The sequence below is a fragment of the Chionomys nivalis genome, chromosome 23, assembly GCF_950005125.1.
Source record: "Chionomys nivalis chromosome 23, mChiNiv1.1, whole genome shotgun sequence".
Classification (NCBI taxonomy): domain Eukaryota; kingdom Metazoa; phylum Chordata; class Mammalia; order Rodentia; family Cricetidae; genus Chionomys; species Chionomys nivalis.
In genome coordinates, this window is record NC_080108.1 from 2,555,818 (window position 1) to 2,578,158 (window position 22,341).

Below are 22,341 nucleotides of genomic sequence, written 5' to 3' on the forward strand. Positions count from 1 at the left end.
AAAAGCATGGCCACATTCTCAGAACTAGGGAGACTGAGGCAGGAGAATCACAAGTTCAATACCCCTCTAAGCTATTTATAGAGCTCCAAGCCAGTCTAAGATACACAGAAGCCTCAAATTAACCGGAGCTACATAATGAGCATCTCAAAAATAAAAAATTTCAATTTAATATTATGCAAAAAACACATGGCTACATTGTAACATTATTCAATATCATTATTAGATAAGTCACTTCTCAAACCACACCTGTACAAAGAATTATTACAAATAATTCTCACCAGGCCGTAGCACACAACTTTAATTCCAGAATTTGGAAGACAGAGGCAGCCAAATCTCTGTGAATGAGGCCAGCCTGATCTATATAGTGAGTTCCAGGACAGGCTTCAAAGCTACACAGCGAAACCCTGCCTCTAAATAATAAATAAATAAATAAATAAATAAATAAATAAATAAATAAATAAATGCTAGCATTCCACAGTGAGACCCCCTGTTCCGGGACCAGGAGGTGGCCATACACGAAGTGAGCTCCATCACCCGAACCCACAGAAGACAGGTGTGACATCTATAACTGGAGCCCTCCAATGACAACGTGGGAAGTCGAGACAGAAAAACTGTCCCAAAGCTCCACTCTATAACAGGCTACACAGAGTCACAAACAAGAGAAACCCTGTCTCAACTATAAATTCATCATGGTTGATAATTTCCATGGGCTTTCCAAACCACAGTCTGAGTAACACCAATGGTCAGGGGTATGTGCTTGAAATCTATCCCTGCGTCTAAGTTTCTCTTCCGTGTAAGATAAAGTGACAGTTATTGCTTCTTAATGATAAGTCTCTAGAGCAGATTCCCAAGCTTTTAGATTCATGGTACCCTTGGTGTCTCAGTAATCTCCTTGAAGCAGCCCTCTACCAAAAAATAAAATAAAATAATATCAGCTCCACTTATTAGGTCCTTGAAAACCATTTGAAAAGGGAATCTTGGGGCAGGGGAAATGACTCAGTGGGTAAGAGCATTCCTTGCTCTTGCAGAGGACCTGGGTTTCATTTCCAGCACTCACATGGTGGCTCCCAACCATTGATAACTCTAGTTCCAAGGGACCTGATGCCTTCTTCCGACCTCCAAGTACTCCAGGCCCAAATGCATTCAAGACGCACACAATTCCTTTCTAAAAAAGAAAAATGAATCTAACAAAATTGAAATTTTTCATGGTTTTATTTTATATTTAAGCAACCAGAATAACCTATGGAATCTTACTATGGGGCACAGGACAAACTTGTCATGGTTTGGAATTAGAATGGAGACTGGCTCTATTTTCCATTCCATGGCAGCTTTTTTTTTTTTTTTAATTTTTCGAGACAGGGTTTCTCCGTAGCTTTTGGTTCCTGTCCTGGAACTAGCTCTTGTAGACCAGGCTGGCCTCGAACTCACAGAGATCTGCCTGCCTCTGCCTCCCGAGTGCTGGGATTAAAGGCGTGCGCCACCACCACCCGGCCCATGGCAGCTTTCTTGACTAAGGAACAAGGCATCCTAATCTGAAGCCAAATTAAAGCTTGCAAATGACTTTTTAGGGAAAAGGTTACAAAGCATTTGAACGGACAAATTGGTAAACTTGCTTCTACTGAAGAACGCCATCATGCTGCTAACTCTACTTCAATAAATGCTGCATTCAAGAACTCAACTAGCTTCCTTCCATATCCCAGTTGGGGGCACAGAGGACTGGAAAAGACACATAAAACCATCCTCTAAGGCCTGGAAAGATGGCTCAGCGGTTAGGAGCACTGGCTGCTTTTCCAGAGGTCCTGTGTTCAATTCCCAGCAACCACATGGTGGCTCACAACCCTCTGTAATAGGATTTAGTGCCCTCTTCTGGCCTGCAGCATACATGAAGGCAGAACACTATACATAATAAATAAATAAATCTTTACAAACACAGACAGTCTAAGAGCCACTCAACACTATGAAAAAATAAAACTTATATAAATTAGAACGTTTTATTTACTGTGTGCATTTGTGTGCCAAACCACATGCAGAGGTTAGAGGACAGCTTGCAGTAAACCCTGAGCTATCCTGGCCAGCCCACTTAGAACTTTTAAAATGGCACTAGAACTGTTTTTTAAAGAAAACTTATACAAAGCAAAACTTGTTTGACTATAACACAGACACCGTTACGCACTCCCAACCTATCAAAAACTTAAGGCTAGTTACAAATGTAATATGCATCTTTTATCTGAAAAACATCTTTAGTGTGATTTGTAATACAGGAGAGCCTGGTTTTGAAAAGGTTTTGTAAGAGCCTGGTTTCTGAAAGGGTTTTCTGAAACACCTCGTTTGGTCCTATGCCATTACCTTTGTCTACTGAAGAAACTGAGGTCCATATTACCGAAACAACTGCTCTACCACCATACATTACACTGCTCAACACAAAAACCCAGTCTTTCAGCTCTTACCAAACTCTTTCTCAAAAAAGACTTGAGTCAATCTTATCCACTTAACTATTGTAAGTTGTCTGAGACATCATCAAAATTCTGAAAATCTTTTTCCTGCACAGGAAAAACTTCGCCTTCAGAGAGACTTTTCATTTGCCATGTGTCTTGAACAGTGTGACATTAATTAACAATGATTCTTAGATTTTGACACAATCTATTATCAATCCTTAGCAACTATATCTATCAATGGCAATGCTGTGGCTGAGGCAAATGATTCCTTAATCCAACTTCTGTCGCGTTTTTGCTTAGCTGATGGCCCAAAGCTCAACGCTAGATATATCAAACCATCCCTAATGAATTTTTTTTCCAGTACTAATACAAAATAAGTACAGTGGTCAAAATTCAGGGGAACTCAGGCTTACCTGCTATTCAAACTGGAGTGGCACCCATGCCTGCCTCTTAACTTCGTCCAAATAAATTCTAAAAACAATTTACCATCAGTTTCCCTAAAATTCTCACATTTTTCTGAGAAATAAATTACTATTATTTCTAAAGTATCCTAAAACTTAACTTAAGGTATCCTACTTCACAGTAACTATTTCCTTAAAAAAAGAATGTACATATAATTTAATAACGAAATTAATACACCAGAAGCATAATGATTAAAGAAATTCTGCAGAAAATCTTAATATAAAGTCCACAAATTTCATAGTTTTAAAAAATTAGCCTTTTTTTTTTTTTAGCCAGAGAGAGTGTAAAAAATGCGAACCGGTAAAGAGAGATGTATCGGGCACGGTGGCAAACGCCTTAATCCTAGCACATGGGAGGAGACAGAGGCAGCAGGACTTTTAGCAGAGTTTCCAAGGCAGACAAAGCAACAGTGAGACGTTTCTCAGAAGAGACAGGTGAAGAGCAGCTTAAGAACCGCCTTAGGGTTAATCTTCGATAACATCGTATATTACGCATTTTCACTACTGGTTACTTTGAAGAACTTCATACTCGGGCCTTTTCCTAGCTATGTAAACCCATCATATCGGGAACTTCATTTTCATAGAGAACAGAAAATCGACTCTGCTTTCTTAGAAAGGTCATAGCTATCATATCTTGTAAAATGCCCAGCCTACCCTGGTCATCTACGCTCAGATCAAAAGAAAAAGAAGGGGGAGACCTATTTGGAAAACGTTTCTTCTGCCAAGGGCTGTACCCAGACAAAGGCAATGTTCGGAGTACACAAATAAGCCTTCTCCGAGGGAGATAAAGTGCTAGAAAAGGAGTGGCATGGATCAGGATTAACGGGGGGAAGAGTGTGAGCGCTCGGTGCGTGAGGGTTGCAAGCCTCAAGCACAGCGCGAGATGCTCCAGCGAAAGAACCAGCAGCAGGAAGTTTCAATGGGGCCGGGCAGAGCATGCGCCCTGCACCCGCGCGGTGGCCTTATGTGGAAGGAGCACCACTTGCGAACACCAATAATAGACCAGCGGCACCAGAGAGAGAAACATGAGCAACAAGCACCTTCTTCAACTGTTTCCCCTACCGTCTGCGCCCCTCCTCCAGCCTACAGACTAACCACCCCACCCCACCCTGCAAATGGAAGAGTGACTTCTTCTTCCCCTAAGCCCTGTTGCCGTGATAGGGGGGAAGGGAGAGAGAAAAGTGGGGAGATGCTTTTCTATTATTTTGGGGGAGGTGGCGAGGAGGAAAACTATGGAGGAGGAGAAATTAACCCTTGCCTCCCCAGAGTGGAGAAGCTGAGCCGACTTCATTTCCCCTCCCGATGAGGGACTGGGGAAAGCCCCCTTCCCTGAGCGGAGAAGCCGATCTCCCAAAGGCCAGGAAGGAGTTTGGGGGTTTAGACCAGCCCTCCAGGGCACGGGAAGAGACGGGAACCGACTCTCTTGGGGGAGTTCCCACCACAGGGAGAGTGGAGTGTCCGCCGGCCCCCGCCCACTCAGGTGGAGTGAGCCGAGGGGGCGCCGGGAGAAGATGGGCCCGGCCTCCCCGGAGACAGTGGGGAGGATCGGAGGGAGGAGGGGGAGGAGAAAAGCGCAAGGCTGGCCGGAACCTGCTCTCCCCTTCCCCCGCCACCTAAGGGGATCAGACCTGGGGGGCCCACACCGGCGCGGGGGACCCGGCCCCAGGGCGTCCGCCCGGCACAATGCTCCCTCCCGGGCCCCGGCCCACACCGGGCCCGCGACGCCCCCACCTCCGTCCCCGCGGAGCACGGTGGCCCTAGAGGGGGGCCTCCGCCCCGCCTCCCCAGCACCCAGGGACCCCTCTTCTCCCCGGGATCCGCGGAGCAGGGCCCGGTCCCTGGAGAAGGGGGAGCCGGCCGCAGAGCCCCGGGAGGTCTACGGAGAGGCAGAGCGCGCCAGGGCCGCTTCCCGCCGGGTGTTCGGGCCGATCGCTCACCTTCTCCGTGGCCGATGTCCGGCGGCGGCGCCTGCAGCACCCGCTCCAGCTCGGGGAAGGGCAGCTCGGGCAGGTCCAGCAGCGGCCCGTAGCGTTCCAGGAAGGAGCAGACGACGGCGAAGTTGGGGCACGAACCCGGGCAGCCCGGAGGAGCCATCGCCGCCGCCGCCGCCGTCGCCATTTTGAACTGGAGGATGGAGGAGGAGGGGATGGGGGGGGAGCGGCGGCGGCGGGAGGAGTTCGGGGGGAGCCGAGGGCCGGCAGGGCCGCCGTGCGGACGACAGGAGGCGCTCGCTCGCTCTCTCGAGTGGACGCCCCGGCGGCGGCGAGCGTCTCAGGCCCGGGCGCCGCGATCCCACAATACCACGCCGGCCCAGAGCAGTCGAGAAGCGCGTGCGCTAGGGGGGCCAGAGAGGCGCTCCGGGACCTCCGCTCTCCGCCCTCTTCCCGTCCCCGGCCCTCGCCGACTTCTTCTCCCCTCCCACTCCGGGGTCGCCGCGGCCTCGTGTGACAGGGGGAATGAAAACAAGAAGAGCGGGGCGGAGGGGCGGGCGGCGAGCCCGGGGGCGGGACTCGCCTGGACGGCAGCCAATGGGAAGCGAGGGGCGGGGCGCTCGGCTAGCCTCGCCCCAGGCCTGGGAGCTGAGCGGCGGGGAAGAGGGAAAGCACCCGGACTGGCGGACTCCGGGAGCCGCGGAGAGCAGCGGGGAGCAGCGGCGCTCCGTGAGTGATCTCCGGGACCCGGGGACGGAGGCGACCGGGAGAAGGAGGGGAAGTTGGACGGAGGGTAAAGAGAATGGCGGCTGGGAGTGCGACTGTGGGGAGCGGTTAGGGAAAGTGGAGGAAGGTGCGGTTGTGGCGAGGTGCGGGACCGTGGAGGAAAGTCTCTCGGGAAGGTCGCCGGGGGCTCTTGCCCTCTGCGGAGGGTTGTGTGACTGAGCTGTTCCTGGGGAGACGCTATACAGGTCTCCTCGCCCCAGGTAGGGCTCCCACAGATGGACCAAAGTACAGATAGCACCAAAGTCCAACTTGTGAACCCATGAGTTTTATTTTTACTCGAGTATGTATGGGTGAGGGTTTACGTACAGGAGCAGAAATGACTCAAAGACAGCTGCATCTGTAAGGCACACCACAGCGCGGGTGACAGCTCCCAAAAGCTGGGAACCCAGCACGGTGACAGCTCCCGAAAGCTGGGAACCCTGCACGGGTGACAGCTCCCAACACCTGGAGCACCCTGCACAGTCTGCAGACAGCTCAGCAGGTTGGAGAGTAGTGTAGTTTCCCAGAGACTCTGGTCTGAACCCCTTCAGCTGATGGTTTCTGATTCTTCCAGGCAGCTGGTCTGATCCCAGAGTCTTCTTTGAAGCCCAGCTTCCTTCAGTCTGAGGGGTGTCTCAGCTTTTATCGCTAACTCTGGTAGGGAGGGACCTGGTGAATCTGGCCGGTTTCAGGGACTTCCTGAGGCGATTTTGAGTTGTTTTACTTTCCTGTTTAAAGAGCTTCCTTGCCTAGTGGAAATTCTTATACAATACTGAAGCACACGAATCTCAACAGAATCCCAGGGCTCACCAGCGGAGGGATCACTAGTGAGGAACCCCCCCCCCCCCACACACACACACACACACACACACACGACAGAATCCGAGAAACCAAGCTCTACTGGAGGAAAGACTCTGGGCTCAGCTCAGGCTCTGAGAGTGAACTAGGGCTCTATGTAGAGGACTGGGAGACCATAGAACGGCAAGTTTGATAGGAAGTCGAGTTCCATTCCACTGAGGAGTAAGATGTAACATTCTCCCAGAAAGAATCCTAGTGCTGCTTGGGAAACAATGTATGTATGCTAGCAGCCGGAATTTTGGATTGAGGCACACCTGAGTCCTACTCCTAAATACTTTATAACCTTCTGAAGTTCCTCCATTACTTCAAACATCACTAAAGAGAAGTGATAGTATCTCCAACATGGATAATTCCCAATAAAGTGGTTAGTGTAATTCCCTGCCACATTGTATGTACTTTAAAATGCACTCACTCCTTTAATCCCAGCCGACAGTGAACAGAAGCAGAAAGAAAGAGCTCTGAGTTGAGGCCAGATAGGGCTACGTAGTGAGAGTCTGTTTCAAATAAACAAATCTTTCTTGTTATCAAAAAAAGATGTTCCAGTAGGGCAGTGGTGGCGCACGCCTTTAATTCCACCACTTGGGAGGCAAAGGCAGGCGAATCTCTGTGAGTTTGAGGCCAGCCTGGTCTACAGAGTAAAATCCAGGACAGGCGCCAAAATTACAGAGAAACCTTGACTCAAAAAGATAAAGAAAAAGATGTTCCTATCATTTAAGTTGATATTTAGCCTACAATTTATTACTTTAAGCCAAAGTTCTAAAGGTATATTTAAAACTTATGTAATATCTACTACCTAAAGCTAATATAAAGCAACATATATTATGAATCATGTAAAATAAGAAAATGAATGACTAAATATAGATTTTTTTTTAATGGGCAGATGATTATGCCAGGAACATGGAAAAGGGCTTCAAGAGATAATCATTGAATTTTGTTATACATTTCCAGGTAAAAAGAGGGAAAAATCATAAAGGTCTGTATCATTTTCATTATCAAAGAAACTTGTTTTTAAAGAGAAAAAAATTTCTCTGAAACAAAGTTATTGCCTAGAATAATGATTCTTTTAAGATATCATTTGTGTGTGCAGACTTTTGTGCTACATGCCTGCAGATCAGAAGACAACTTCATGGAATCCCTTCTCTCCTTCCACCTTTTTTTTCTTGGTATTTTGAGACAGGATTTCTCTGTGTAACAGCCCTGGCTGTCCTGAAACTTCCTCTTGTAGTCTAGGCTGGCCTCGAACTCTGCCTCCCGAGTTTTGGGATTAAAGGTGTGTGCCACCACTGCCTAACTTCTTCCACCTTTAATGAGTTCGAGGAAGCCCAGTCTCCAGTGAGTTCCAGGACAGTCAAGACTACACAAAGAAACCCTGTCTTGAAAAATCCCAGAAAAGCATAGGCTTTGATGCTGTCGTTTTCTTTAGTATACTTAATTCACAGCCTTATCCAAAGGGGACTGATAACTAAGGCAGGGGCTTCTGCTTTTCTAATCCAGACTGGAATGAGAGCACAGCCCTTGGGCCTCTGAAAATTAGATCCATCCAAAGATAGAGATGTCTTGCTACAAAGCAAAATTAAGGTCATGCTTTCACGAAGTCTGTTGTTGAAAAACAGTAAACAGCACACGCCCACGATACTGTTGCTGTTTCGGGGCCTACACACTGCTGTGGACCACAGAGTTGCTAACACGTTAGTGGCAGAGGAGTCCCTGCCCTGAGCCTCCGAAGCACGCCTCTGTCCTCTGCCGTTCTTGTCGTCCAGTGCCGCTCCGGTGAGCTGCAGCAATAGGCTATCTAACACAGATACCGAGAGAACTTATCCCAGCACGCCACTTTCATTTCTATGTAGTCTGTGTTTATGTTCTCTCATTCTTAAATATTTCTAATATGCCCCCAGCTGACAGCCGTAGATTCAAACTGTGACTCATGACTCATTGGCGTGTTTTCACCATCAATTTAGTGCGTCAAGATCAAAATTATACTAAAAATGAAAGAGAATTTTTTAAAAAGGGAAATAATGCAGTCAGTCTAGGGGTCCTGAAGTGACACACACAGTCTGGGGTCCTGAAGTGACACAGTCTAGGGGTCCTGAAGTGACACACACAGTCTGGGGGTCCTGAAGTGACACACACAGTCTGGGGTCCTGAAGTGACACAGTCTAGGGCCTTGATCAGGTCATTTTTTCTCCCAGTTAAGGAATTACAAGGCAGGAAAAATCTGAAGTGCAACAGGTAGCAAGCAAGAAAGAAATCTAAACACCACCGGCAGAATCAGCAGCTGAAGAAAGACTTTTAGTGAGGTTTGGAAACACACACACACAGCAGGCACAGAGAAGAAGAATGCCCCCATAAAGCAGAAGAAAGACTCAGGAAGCTGAAAAAATGTAGTCTCTGTGTGTGCTGGGGAGGGGGCGAGGAGGAGGGCCAAGCCTCTGAAGAGCCTTCCTCCCTAACTTAGGATTGGTCAGTTTGTAGGAAGCTAGGATGGTTGACTGAGAACCAATGTGTGGCAGGTCCTGAGCAGGCCTTGAACTTGTTGGGCCAGTCCCTCAGCAGGGGGCCTGCTGTGAGAGGCAGAAGCCTACAGTGCCTTTGTCCTAAGCTATGGGGCTTTTGTTCCAGTCAAAAAGGTGAGAAAGACTCTGGCCATCTTGTGAATTCGCCACCTTTGTTAACTAGCCATGGCCCCTCTCCCTGTCTGTCCGCCTACCTGGAGGTCCATTTCCTAATCTCTCAACAGGATCCCAAAAGTATTGTTTTGAAGAACCAGTCTGCCTCCATTTTAGGTTTAAAAGTCATCTTTTTCTTCTTCTTTAAATGAGCATCTGTGTGCCGCCTCCATGTGTGTCTTTGTGAGGGTGCTGGATCCCCTGGAACTAGAGTTACAGACGGTTGCGAACTGCATGTGGAAACTTGAACCTGGTCCCCTGGAGGAGCTTTCAGTGCCCTTAAAACCCGGAGCCATCCCTCCGGCCCCCTTAAAAGTCATCTTATAGTAAAAACAAACTAGGCTCATTCCTGTTTATGACTAAGTCTGTTTCTCAAGGACCGGGCTTTGCGCTACCTGTAACTTTAACTACAAATGGTTTTTGTTCCAGGAAACAGCAACCATGTTTTTGTGTCATAGCGTTTTTATGACTGCCTGTTACTATGACTACCTTGATTCAACCACCTTGCAGTCATGCCTTTGTTTGAGCAGGTCCTTAGAACTAACTCTGCTTATATTCTGCTCCTATAACCCAGTCAGTGTTGCCCACCAAATTCCTCAACCGGAAATCCCCTACCCCGAGCTATAAAACCTTGTCTTCCTCATGTCCAGTGCTGACCTCTTGAGCCCCATCTTAAGAGGAGGAAGCCCATGTACGTGAATAAAAGACTTGTTGTTTTATTATTATTAATTAAAGCAAAAGATCACTTTAATTGCTTGCTTTAATTAATTTAGCCTTAGCCGGGCGGTGGTGGCGCACGCCTTTAATCCCAGCACTTGAGAGGCAGAGGCAGGCGGATCTCTGTGAGTTCGAGACCAGCCTGGTCTACAAGAGCTAGTTCCAGGACAGGTTCCAAAACCACAGAGAAACCCTGTCTCGAAAAACCAAAAAAAATTAAAAAAAAAATTAATTTAGCCTTGATGATTTGGGTCAGTGGTCTTTCTCCTCTCATCTTTGGGATTAACAATTTCACAGTAATTATATACACAGTAACTAATGGAATTTATCCCAAGCATACAAAATTTGCTTTAGCATACAAAAATCAGTCTCTATATTACATCATATTAACAGAATAAAGAAAAAGGCCCATTCATTTCAATGGATGCAGAAAAGAAAAAAAAAAAAAAAACAACCAAACTTTGGCCGGGTGTGGTACTGCATGCACGCCTTTAGTCCCAGCTAACCTCGGGAGTCAGAGGCAGGCAGATCTCTGTGAGTTCAAAGCCAGCTACGGTGGCGGGGAGGAGGCAGAAATCTCTAATAAATAAATAAATAAATTTAATAATAAAAAAAGGAAGTTAAAAAAAAAAAAGCCAGCCAGGGCTACAGAGAGAAACCCTGTTTCAAAGAAACTAGAGTAGCAACTAAGGAAGAGCCAAGAAGCCCTCATTCCTATTTCTATCAAACTGAATGGAAGGAGGAAGCCACTACCTTTTTAGAGCAGAGGAGATGGAATCGGGGCCGCTGATGGACTTGCAGAAGAATGTCTGTAGTATCCAGACAGTGTGGTGGGAAGATGGGCTGACCGACCAGGTTCCAGTCATCACCCTCTTCAAGCTGCTCAACCTCACAGAGTTACCGTCCGTATCAGAAAATGGAAGCTGTAGTCTGCCCTTGCAGTATCCTGAAATTTGTTCGTTGTTCATGTTGATATCATTACATTAGGATATATTTTACACATTGGCTTTTGAGCCATGAGGAAGGATGTTTAAACATTAATTTCAAACCAGAAGGATTTCAAACATCTTTGTAATGTTTGCTATAATGTTAATGTAAAATGGGGACTGGAGAGATGGCTCAGTGGTTAAGAGCACTGGCTGCTCTTCCAGAGGACCTGGTTTTGATTCCCAGCACCCACATGGCGGCTCACATCTGCCTGTAACTTCAGTTCCAGAGGTTCTGACCCTTTTTGTGTCCTCTGTAGGCACCAAGCATGTTCATGGTGCACAGAAACTCATGCAGGCAAAACACCCATACACATAAAATTTAATAATAATAGTAATAATGAGTATGGTGGTACAGACCTTTAATCCCAGAGCTCAGGAGACAGAAGCAGGAGCATCTCTGTCCATTCTAGGCCAGAGTGGTCTATAGAGCAAGTTTCTGTCCGAGTTCTGGTATAGTCATGACTACATAGTGAGACCCAGTCTTAAAGAAGTGCAGAGAAGCTTCTGGCTTGGATCTAGAAAGCTGGCTGGGGATGGCTAGAGAATGGGGAGAGGACAATACCAAAGTGACCTACACAGGCCACAGAAAAGCTGGGGCAGGTGGGCGGTACTCCAGCAGCAGCAGCAACTACCTCAGCACTCTGGACCTCGGGGTAGTGGTTCTTATGTACAGCCTGGGCCGGGGGTCAGCTACTCTCTGTAGGAAACAGGAAGAAGAGAGAAGGATGCTACCATTGCTAGTTTGCACACTGATCAGTCGTCCGTCAACACTTGGAGAAGGAAGAAAACTTTGCCAATTTCCCAGGAGTCTGAGGCCTTGATCCCTGTAATGGCTGTGCATTCAGAGTATCCCGCACTCGGCTTCCTTCTTTCCCTACAGACAGGAAGGAGTTAAAGAGATGGTGCATCAGATAAGAGTGCCTACTGCTCTTGCTGAAGACCGCGGGTTTGGTTCCCAGCAAGCAAAGTGTCTCACAACCATGTGAAACTCTAATTCCAAAGGATCCAGCGCCCTCTACTGGCCTCCGTGGGCTCCTGCATGCAGGTGGTGCAGTTTACTCATGCAAGCTTATGTCCACACACATAAACAAAGATAAACCCTTTTTATTATTATTATTATTATTATTTTTAACAAAGGATAGGGAGCAGCACTGAAATGTGTGTGGTTGTAGAAAGGGTCACCTGAGAGTGTAGCAAGGTGACCATTTGCAAGTCATAAAAAGGTCTCACATGAACCAACCATGCTGGCATTTTTATCTTACATTCTGGCTTTCCAAAGTGAGAGAAGAAAGTTCTGCCATTGAAGCCACCTGTGGCATTTTGTGCTAGAAGCCATAGCACATGGCTCAAGGCACAGATACAGGCATCCTCTGCTCACACCAGTTTACTATTTCCCATAATTCATTTTGCTGCTTCTCAAAAGTTTTCTTAGGGACAGGGGACAGCTAAGTGGGTAGAGGCTGACCACCTGGATTCCATCCTGAAATCCCACGAGGTGGCTGGAGAGAAGCAGGTCTAACCTCTACATAAACACGATGTGACTTGCACGCACAGACTGTAAAAATAATAATTTTTTTGACGGGGTCTCACTGTGTTGCCCTGGCTAGCCTAAGTTAGCTGCCTCCGCTGACTGCCGAGGGCAAAGGTTACACCATCATGCTCAGTAGTTTTAGGTTTTAAAAAATTATCTTGTGTTTCTGAAAAAGGAACTACTTTGTTGGATTATTTAGTTATTTGTTGGTTGGTTGGTTGAGACAGGATCCTTCTATGTAGCCCTGGCCTTCATTTAAATTTACAGATGGCAGGTGATAATGGTTGGAAGTAAAGAGCTTCCTTTGGGAGACCTGCCCATACTTAGCTTGTCACCAAACTTCCTTTGGGAGACCTGCCCACACTTAGCTTATCATGGCTGGCCCCCAGAGTTGCACTTAGGTACCTACAGAATGTAAAGAACTTTACAGAATTAAAGAACTTCCTTTGGGTGACCTGCCCATACTTAACTTATCATGGCTGGCTCCCAGAGTTGCACTTAGGTGCCTACAGAATGTGGATAGGGGACTTCCTGGGAGCTGGGAACTCAGTGGTGTGTATAAACAGGCACTTAGTAGTTTTAATTGTGGAGGGACAAGTAATTGTTTTATTTTCAAAAGCAAGGTGTTGAGCTTTTTTTCACTTTAATTATTTTGTTTTGGTTTCATTGATAGGTTTTTTCATTATTGTTTTAAGTTTTTTTTTAAAGATTTATTTATTTGGGCTGGAGAGATGGCTCAGAGGTTAAGAGCATTGCCTGCTCTTCCAAAGGTCCTGAGTTCAATTCCCAGCAACCACATGGTGGCTGACAACCATCTGTAATGGGGTCTGGTGCCCTCTTCTGGGGTGCAGGTATGCACACAGGCAGAACACTGTATACATAATAAATAAAATAAATCTTTAAAAAAAAAAAGATTTATTTATTTTATGTATATGAGTGCCTTTATGCCAGAAGTAGGCATCAGATCCCACCGTGTGGTTACTGGGAATTGAACTCAGGTCCTCCAGAAGAACAGCTAGTGTTCTTAACCTCTGAGCCATTGCCCCAGCGTTGGCTGTCCTAGAACTCACTTCCTAGAGCAGGGTGGCCTTGAACACTGCCTAGAACACCACCACACCTCACTAAATCTCTACTTTCAGACTTTATCCTGAGGGTTACCTCTGGAGTCTTTAGAATACTTGTCATCTCTGCCCTCTGTGCTTTCGTGATTCTGGATTCCAAGAATAATGTCTATGTCTTAGAGAAATGCTTAGTAACCGGGCGGTGGTGGCGAATGCCTTTAATCCCAGCTCTCAGGAGGCAGAGGCAGAGGCAGGTGGATCTCTGCAAGTTTGAGGCCAGCCTGGTCTACAGAGTGAGTTCCAGAACAGCCAGGGCTACACAGAGAAACCCTGTCTCAAGAAACAGAGGGGGGGGAGGATTTACTTACAATGGGGTGAGAATCTTATGGAGAATTGGGGCACTATCTCTGGATTTTGAAGTGGTTTCAACTTTCCTTAGTGACTGACTTGGCACCTTTTTCTTTAACTTCAGATTGCAGCCCCCTTACTCATGGCTTCCCCTAAAATTGCTTCCCTCTCTTGGGGGCAAATGAAAGTGCAAGGCTCTACCTCAACCTACAAGGATTGCAAAGTATGGCCCGGAGGCAGTCGGGCTTGGGATTGGAGAGAAACAGGAACTGAGGTAAGATTCTGTGATGAGACTGGCTGACCTCCAGGAGGCTGACCAGTGAGATGCAGTGATAGACTGGCTGACCTCCAGGACACTGACCAGTGAGATGCAGTGATAGACTGGCTGACCTCCAGGACACTGACCAGTGAGATGCAGTGATAGACTGGCTGACCTCCAGGACACTGACCAGTGAGATGCAGTGATAGACTGGCTTACCTCCAGGACACTGACCAGTGAGATGCAGTGATAGACTGGCTGACCTCCAGGACACTGACCAGTGAGATGCAGTGATAGACTGGCTGACCTCCAGGACACTGACCAGTGAGATGCAGTGATAGACTGGCTGACACTCCAGGAGGCTGACCAGTGAGATGCAGTGATAGACTGGCTGACCTCCAGGATACTGACCAGTGAGATGCAGTGATAGACTGGCTGACCTCCAGGACACTGACCAGTGAGATGCAGTGATAGACTGGCTGACCTCCAGGAGGCTGACCAAGTAACTTCCGACCTCCTCTTCTCTGCCAAATACGTTCATCACTGTTGAACTGCCCCTTTTGAAGTACAGAATACAAGGCTGAAAGCTGGCTCAGCAGTTGAGAATACCGGCTACTCTTGCGGAAGATCTGGATTCCATTAGCACTCTCATGGCTACTCACAACCATCTGTCACTCCAGCATCCATGATGGTGTACAGACATACATGTAGGCAAAACACCCATGATGGCGTACAGACACACATGTAGGCAAAACACCCATGATGGTGCACAGACATACGTGTAGGCAAAACACCCATGATGGTGCACAGACATACATGTAGGCAAAACCCCCACTCACACACACACAACAGACTACACAATGTAATGTAATGGACCCAAAATTCCATTCATATTCATGAACTTGTACAGTTGCTATTCTCGGAATCCTGGGATATATTTATTAACCCCCAAGAGAGCCCCCGCAACCATGAACAGCCAATGCCACTTTCTCCGTCTGCACATCCAGCTCCTGGAATGACTCTTTTTGTTTGTTTGGGAATTCAGTCCTAAAAAACTGTAGGCCAGATCAGGCTATTGGCTTGGTGTTACAGGAGGGGCCATTTGTTGGTTCCTGGCCGCTTAGCCCCAAAATAATCACACAGAAACTGTATTAATTAAATCACTGCTTGGCCCATTAGCTCTAGCTTGTTATTGGCTAACTCCTACATATTCACTTAACGCATCTCCATTAATCTGTGCACCACCATGAGGTCGTGGCCTAACAGCAAAGTTTCAGCACATCTGTGTCTGTCTCTGGCAGTGACTCCATGGCTACTCTCTGACTCCTCCCTTCTTCCTCCCGGCATACAGTTTACCACACACACCACCACCCCCACCCCCCTACCCCCGCCTAGTTCTGTTCTTCCCTGCCATAGGCTCAAAGCCGTTCTTTATCCATTAACCAATAAAAGCAACACAGAGACAGAAAGACCTCCCACACCAGCTTGGTTGAGAGGAAAGAGATCTAGACACGCGTGTTGACGGGAGAGGTGGGCATCAGGACTTCCAGCTCCTTTCTGACGTGGTTTGTCCTCAGAACAAAGCTGTATGTGGGCCTGGCGATCCTGTATTACAAGTGCTGCAGGGTTTAGGCCAGTGCGGTTTGGGTCTGCGGTTTGGTTTATGCACTACCCCACAGAATCCCCCATTCCTGGGAGTGCTGGCCACGGGCAAGCATGCAACAGAAGACCCTTTTCAACCTGCCTTGTTAGACTGTGGGAAGGCTGCTGACACTCAGGGCTCCCATGGCCCGAAGCTGGAGGGAGGGAGGCTAAGATCAGTGTGGAGAACTGTGGTGAGGAGTTTCACCGTACTGTGGCAGAAAAGGAGCCAGGGCCCTGGGAGAGTCAAGATCAGTAGAGAGGCTGTCACTCAGGCGAGGGACAATGAGAACACAACCCAGACAGTATCTAGAGGGCATAGACTCCCACCATCTTTACCACAGTGCAGCCAGCGACTAGTACGCCTGCTGTCCATGCAAGCCTGTGATCGGGCAGAAGGAAATGGTTCTTTGAAAGTTTAATTTAGCCATGTTTCCTTTTCAGTTTAATCATAAAATTTCTGAGCCACAAAGAATGAAATCCTCTTGTCCGGCTGCTCTACTGGGTAGCAGTCAAGACACTGTGCTACGATTATCAGCTTCCCCCAAGAAAAACCTGAGCTTTACAGCCCTAGGCTCTGTGATAAAAGCCTCTTAGTAGAGAACAGAATCACGCTCTGTGAGAACCTTGGTTGCCTTGAGGACCTGGAAGCACATAGGGCTGAGGGCAGGTGGAAAACAGCACAGCTCCAATTCCAGGTTCCCAGAGAAGCCGAGAGTAATTGCTGCCCGCCCTGAATCCACTGGCCCCTGCTGTTATCTTTTACTGCTCGGCGCAGGACACTGTGGGCCTGCAGGTCAGCGCGGCCTAACCCATCAGTGCGTTTCACTGATGCAGCAGCTCCGCTGGGCTCCCACTAGCTCTAGTCTGACTGCCAAGGATCACAGTGTCGCCGGCTGACAACCTCCCGGCACTTCCAGCCGCCAGCGGTCCTGTTTCATGATAGCTGCTGTCCTGAAACAACGTGCGCCCCAAGAGTCTGGGTGTCGTGGCTCTGTTCAAAACAGTTGCTAGTCGTTGTTAAATGAAGTAACTGTCCAGGAATTTGCATGAGTGCATTTATTTAAGGAAGGTGAAGTTCTCCAACCCTGGCCTGTAATTCTAGTAAATGTTCACTGTGGTCATAGCTTCAGAAAAAAAAAAAAAAAAACACTAAATTTTTTAAAATCATGTTTATTAGTTTAGTTCATGGTGGATCTGGGATTGATCAGAGAGTGTGGCTTAAGAAGAGCATCTGAGGGGGCTGGAGAGATGGCTCAGTGGTTAAGAGCATTGCCTGCTCTTCCAAAGGTCCTGAGTTCAATTCCCAGCAACCACATGGTGGCTCACAGCCATCTGTAAAGAGGTCTGGTGCTCTCTTCTGGCCTTCAGGCATACACACAGACAGAATATTGTATACATAATAAATAAATAAATATTTATTTATTAATTCTTTTATAGTCTTAATTAACAGTTGTGATCAATCCCAGCACTCGGGAGGCAGAGGCAGGCGGATCTCTGTGAGTTCGAGGCCAGCGTGGTCTACCAAGAGCTAGTTCCAGGACAGGCTCCAAAGCTACAGAGAAACCCTGTCTCAAAAAACCAAAACAACAGGTGGCTGGAGAGATGGCTCAGAGGAATAGAGCACTGGCTGCTCTTCCAAAGGTCCTGAGTTCAATTCCCAGCAACCACATGGTGGCTCACAACCATCTGTAATAAGATCTGGTGTCCTATTCTGTACTGCAGGATACCTGAAGGAAGAAACCTATATACATAATAAATAAAAATCTTTAAAAAAAAAACAAAAAAAAAACAAAAAAAGTTGTGATCATGTATGTCCCTTTTCCAGTTTGTCCTTAAAAATGTTAAGTATTTAAACATTACAATCTGCGGCTGAAGAAATGCCTCGGAAGTTGTCAGCGCTTGTTTCTCTTCTAGGGAACCCGGTTTTGAGCTCCAGTGACCACATGGTGATTTACAATTGTCTGTAACTCCATTTTTAGGGATCTGACACCGCTTTCTGACCTCCAGACACTAGACATGCTCCTGGTACACAGATATTCATGTGGACAAACACATGTAAAACACATGCAAAAGACACATAAAACCAAAATCCATAAACATTTTAAAGTCTCAAATACTTTTTAAATTTGTTTTTTATTTTATTTTGCATTATAGGTGTTTTGCCTGCATGCATCTCTGTGCAACACTCGCATGCAGTGTCCAAAGGTGCTGGACCCCTGGACTGGAGTCACGGTGCTGAGCCACCATATATGCCGGAACTCCAAACTGGGTCCTCTGGAAAAGAACCAGTGTTCCGTTGTTGTTGTTTTTATTCATTTCACATACCAACCACAGTTCTCCCTCCCTCCACTCCTTCCACTCCCTCCTCATCACCCTCCAGACCACACACACACCCCATCCACTCCTCAGAAAGGGTAAGGCCTTCCATGGGGAGTCAACAAAGCCTGGCACATTTAGTCAAGGCAGGACCAAGCCCCTCCCCCCTGCATCAAGGCTGAGGAAGGCATCCGCCATATGGAGTGGGCTTCAAAAAGCCAGCTCATGCCCCAGGGACAGTATTTTGGTTTTTTGAGGCAGGGCTTCTCTATGTAGCAGCCCTGGATGTCATGGAGCTTGTTGTGTTGACCAGGCTGAAAAAAAAGTTTTTGCATGAACATGAATTTTCATTTCAAGATTTCTTTTTTTCACTTTGGTGGGGTTTAATTGAGAGAAAAGTCATAAAAGGAGGGAGGGGATGGGGGATGTTCCTCTGAGAACAGGAGCTGTGGAAGTGTGGAAGAGGAGAGAGAGACAGTATATGTGGGGGCTGGGGAAAAGGCTCAGCAGTTAAGAGCACTGGCTGCTCTTGCAGAGGTACTGAGTTCAGTTCTCAGTAACCACATGGTAGGTCAAAACCATTTGTAATGAGATCTGGTGCCCTCTTCTGGCCTGCAAGTAGACCTGCAGGCAGAACACTGTATAGCTATTTTAAATAAATCTTAAAAAAAAAAAAATTCCTGGAGCTGGGGATGGAAGGAACCATAAAGAAACCCTGTCTCAAAAACAAGCAAGCAAATAAATAATAAAAACGGTAAGAACAGGGAAGTGCAAGCACCAAAGCCTCCATTCTCACAGTACAGAGAAGGAAACTGACCCAGGCACAGAGGACCCAGCTGGCAGTGGTAGAGCTGGGATTTGAACTCAGACACACACTTCTTCTGCTCTACTGAAGGCTTTTTCTTGACTCCAGTGCCGAGGAGCAGCCTTGAGGTCAGAAAGGCTGAAACCTAATGACTAGATACAGCTGTGCTGAGTCCAGCAATTGCTCTAGAGAGTCCTATTTCCCCCCACAGGAAAATCTTCTTTTCTCTTCCTCTCCTCCCTCCAATGGAGAGCTAAGAGAGGGGACAGAATAAAATATTTAAAATTACTTCATTAGCCGGGCGTTGGTGGCACACGCCTTTAATCCCAGCACTCGGGAGGCAGAGGCAGGCGGATCTCTGTGAGTTCGAGACCAGCCTGGTCTACAAGAGCTAGTTCCAGGACAGGCTCCAAAACCACAGAGAAGCCCTGTCTCGAAAAACCAAAAAAAAAAAAAAAAAATCAAAACCACAGAGAAACCCTGTCTCGAAAAATCAAAAATAAATAAATAAATAAATAAAATAAAAGAAAATTACTTCATTAAAATTGACAAAACAAACCTAGAGTTTGTAGAGCTGAAGTCTGGGGTTAAGAGTACAATCACACCTCCTGTGTGCGCATTTTAAAATCTTGAGCTTTTCTCATGGCTCCTCTGAGACAGGCAGGGGCAGGTCTTTGCACACACAGACACAAACACTCGTTTTTTTTTTGTTGTTGTTTTTTGTTTGTTTGTTTGTTTTTCCCGAGAAAAGGTTTCTCTGTAGCTTTGGAGCCTGTCCTGAAACTCACTCTTGTAGACCAGGCTGGCCTCGAACTCACAGAGATCTGCCTGTCTCTGTTTCCTGAGATTAAAGGATTAAAGGTGTGCATCACCACTGCCTGCCCCCCCCCCCAAAAAAAAATTAAAAAGTAATTCTATTGTGAAGAAAGCTTGGTACCTTCTGTTCTCTCCTCCATACCCAGCATTCCCCTGGGGTGCAGCCTGCAGACGTGAAGGAAGTCGCTGAGAAGGGCGTGCAAACCCTGGTGATTGGCAGAGGGATGAGTGAGGCCCTGAAGGTAGGTTCTGCTGTCCGCAACATTCCTGAGGACAGACCTTGTCTCTTGGACCGTAGCTTTACAGATACCTCCTTCGCTGGCGTTCAGCTCCATGTCATGCCCTCTCGTTGCTGGGCAGTGAGACCTAGGATGCGTGAGACCGCGAAGGCGACTCCACTTTGTCAGAAGGGGATTTCCAAGTCTGTGCCCAGCCCTGACTGTGGTTTTTTGGTTTTTGTTTGTTTGTTTTGATTTTTGAGACAGGGTTTCTCTGTAGTTTTTGGTGCCTGTCCTGGAACTAGCTCTTGTAAACCAGGCTGGCCTCGAACTCACGGAGATCTTCCTGCCTCTGCCTCCCGTGTGCTGGGATGAAAGGCCTGCTGCATCCCCACTGCCCGACTTAGCCAGCTTTTCTTAACTTGAATCTCCCTTTCGCCTCTGGGCTTTTATCTTTCTCTATTTCTTTCTTTCTTTCTTTCTTTCTTTTTTTTTTGTTTTTTTTTTTTTTGTTTGTTTGTTTGTTTTTGAGACAGGGTTTCTCTGTGGTTTTGGAGCCTGTCCTGGAACTAGCTCTTGTAGACCAGGCTGGTCTCGAACTCACAGAAATCCGCCTGCCTCTGCCTCCCAAGTGCTGGGATTAAAGGCTGTTTATCCTCTCTGCCTGGCAGCCCCACCTATCCTTGCTCCTGCCTTGCTATTGACCGGTCCGCTCTTTAGTAGACCAATCAGGTGCTTTGGACAGGCAAAGAACCACAGCTTCACAGAGTTAAACAGACGCAACATTAAAAACTGCAACACATCTTTGCATCATTAAGTAAATGTTCCACAGCATCAATAAATGTAACGCATGTTAAAATAATAGTCTACAACCCTATCTCTGATTCATAAACACAGAATTAAGAGAAATAAGTGCTGAATTAGAGTCCTTACTCAGAGTTACACAGCTGGAAAGGCTTCAATCCAGGGCTGAGTCAAAATGCTGCATCCCCCTTTTCTTTTCATCAGGGCTAAAGCATGGGTATGAGACCCTTTGGGCATGTGACTGTGGTCTGTTTTTCCCACCCTGGTATTGGGAGTGAACTCGGCCACACGCATGCACACACTCTGAACCACTGTGACTCCAGCTCCTCACTGGGGCTCCCTGCCCCATGCTGGAGTGGTGACACTCGGTGACAGAAGTGACAGGTGCTCTGATTCTGTGAAGTACACTTGCCTTAGGACAGGAAAGAAGTCCCTGGGGCCCCTTTCCCCCTTCTTAGCCATCTCTCTCCCTTCTCTCCAGGTGCCGCCATCCACTGTGGAGTACCTCGAGAAACAAGGCATTGATGTGCGGGTCCTCCAGACGGAGCAGGCGGTGAAGGAGTATAATGCCTTGGTTGCCCAAGGGGTCAGAGTGGGAGGCGTCTTCCATTCCACCTGCTGACGGAGCCCACGGAGGGGAATAAACCACTAAGCAATGATGCCTTGCCTGTCTCTCTTACCGTTCTCCACTGCAGCCTCCACCGTGCATTCTGAGCATGGGGTTATGTCTGGGGATGGATTGACAGAAGAGTAAGGCGGAGTTCCTGCCCTCCGGGTTGCTCAGATCAGAAAGCTTGCTGAAATTCAGTAGTGCAGCCAGTGTTAGGTTCATACAGAAAAGGTTGGAAAAGTTTAGAGCATCAAAGGTCTCATCACGGGGGCTGGAGAGATGGCTCAGAGGTTAAGAGCACTGGCTGCTCTTCCAGAGGTCCTGAGTTCAATTCCCAGCAACCACATGGTGGGTCACAACCATCTGTAATGAGATCTGGCGCCCTCTTCTGGTGTGCGGGCATACATCGAGGCAGAATGTTGTATACATAATAAATAAATCTTAAAAAAAAAAAAAAAAAAAAAAAAAAAAAAAAAAAAAGGTCTCATCACGGTTGATGCCTTGGAACCTTTATCCATAAAGCCAACTTTTGTTGGTGGGCTTGGGCAGGGTGGATTCAAGATGGAATCACTTACATGGCCATGCCTATGTAGAGTCCTGGAACTTGCTTTGTAGACTTCTCCTGCCTCTGCCTTGTGAGTGCTGGGATTAAAGGTGTGTGCCACCACTACCCAGTTTACAGTTTTTTATCTTAAGGGTGTGTGGGAGAGCCAGGCAGGGCAATACACAATTGTAATCCAGCACTGCAGAGGTGAGGAGGGGAAACCACAAATTCCAGACTAGCATGGTCTACATAGCAGGTTACAGATCACCCAGGGTTACATGGTGGATCCTGTACTGAAGCATCCCCAGAATGTTCATGGTCTACATAGCAGGTTACAGATCACCCAGGGTTACATGGTGGATCCTGTACTGAAGCATCCCCAGAATGTTATGTGGAAGAAATCCACAATGCCACAATAGTTCCAAGTGCAAAGAAAAGGTTAATTTGGCTTAAGCAGGATGGGAAGACAGCCAGGAAGGATACCACCACCACAGAGATGAAAGCTGAGTCTTCGGAGAGGCTTGAGAGTTAGGAGAGCTGGCCTCTTCCAGAGGACCCAGGTT

At 47.2% G+C, this 22,341-nt stretch overlaps 2 protein-coding genes across 3 annotated transcripts in view; one reads left to right on the top strand and one right to left on the bottom strand.

Moving 5' to 3' along the window:
• Rsf1 (remodeling and spacing factor 1) overlaps positions 1-5,103 on the bottom strand; it is a 106,446-nt gene extending 101,343 nt beyond the window's left edge. The window contains exon 1 of the mRNA XM_057755919.1: positions 4,834-5,103. Coding sequence (XP_057611902.1) covers positions 4,834-5,014 — 181 coding nt within the window. The 5' untranslated portion in view covers positions 5,015-5,103. The remainder of the gene's footprint in view (positions 1-4,833) is intronic.
• A 129-nt stretch (positions 5,104-5,232) lies between these two features.
• Positions 5,233-21,283, top strand: Aamdc (adipogenesis associated Mth938 domain containing). 2 transcript variants are annotated; one of them, XM_057755920.1, is made up of 4 exons: positions 5,233-5,556; positions 13,887-14,036; positions 19,749-19,844; positions 21,106-21,283. In XM_057755920.1, the coding sequence occupies exons 1-4, from the start codon at positions 5,353-5,355 to the stop codon at positions 21,244-21,246; spliced, it is 591 nt and encodes a 196-aa protein (XP_057611903.1). In that variant the 5' UTR covers positions 5,233-5,352; the 3' UTR covers positions 21,247-21,283. The 2 variants fall into 2 exon arrangements, with proteins under 2 accessions (XP_057611903.1, XP_057611904.1); XM_057755921.1 differs by having other exon boundaries at positions 5,471-5,620.
• The last annotated feature ends 1,058 nt before the right edge of the window (positions 21,284-22,341 follow it).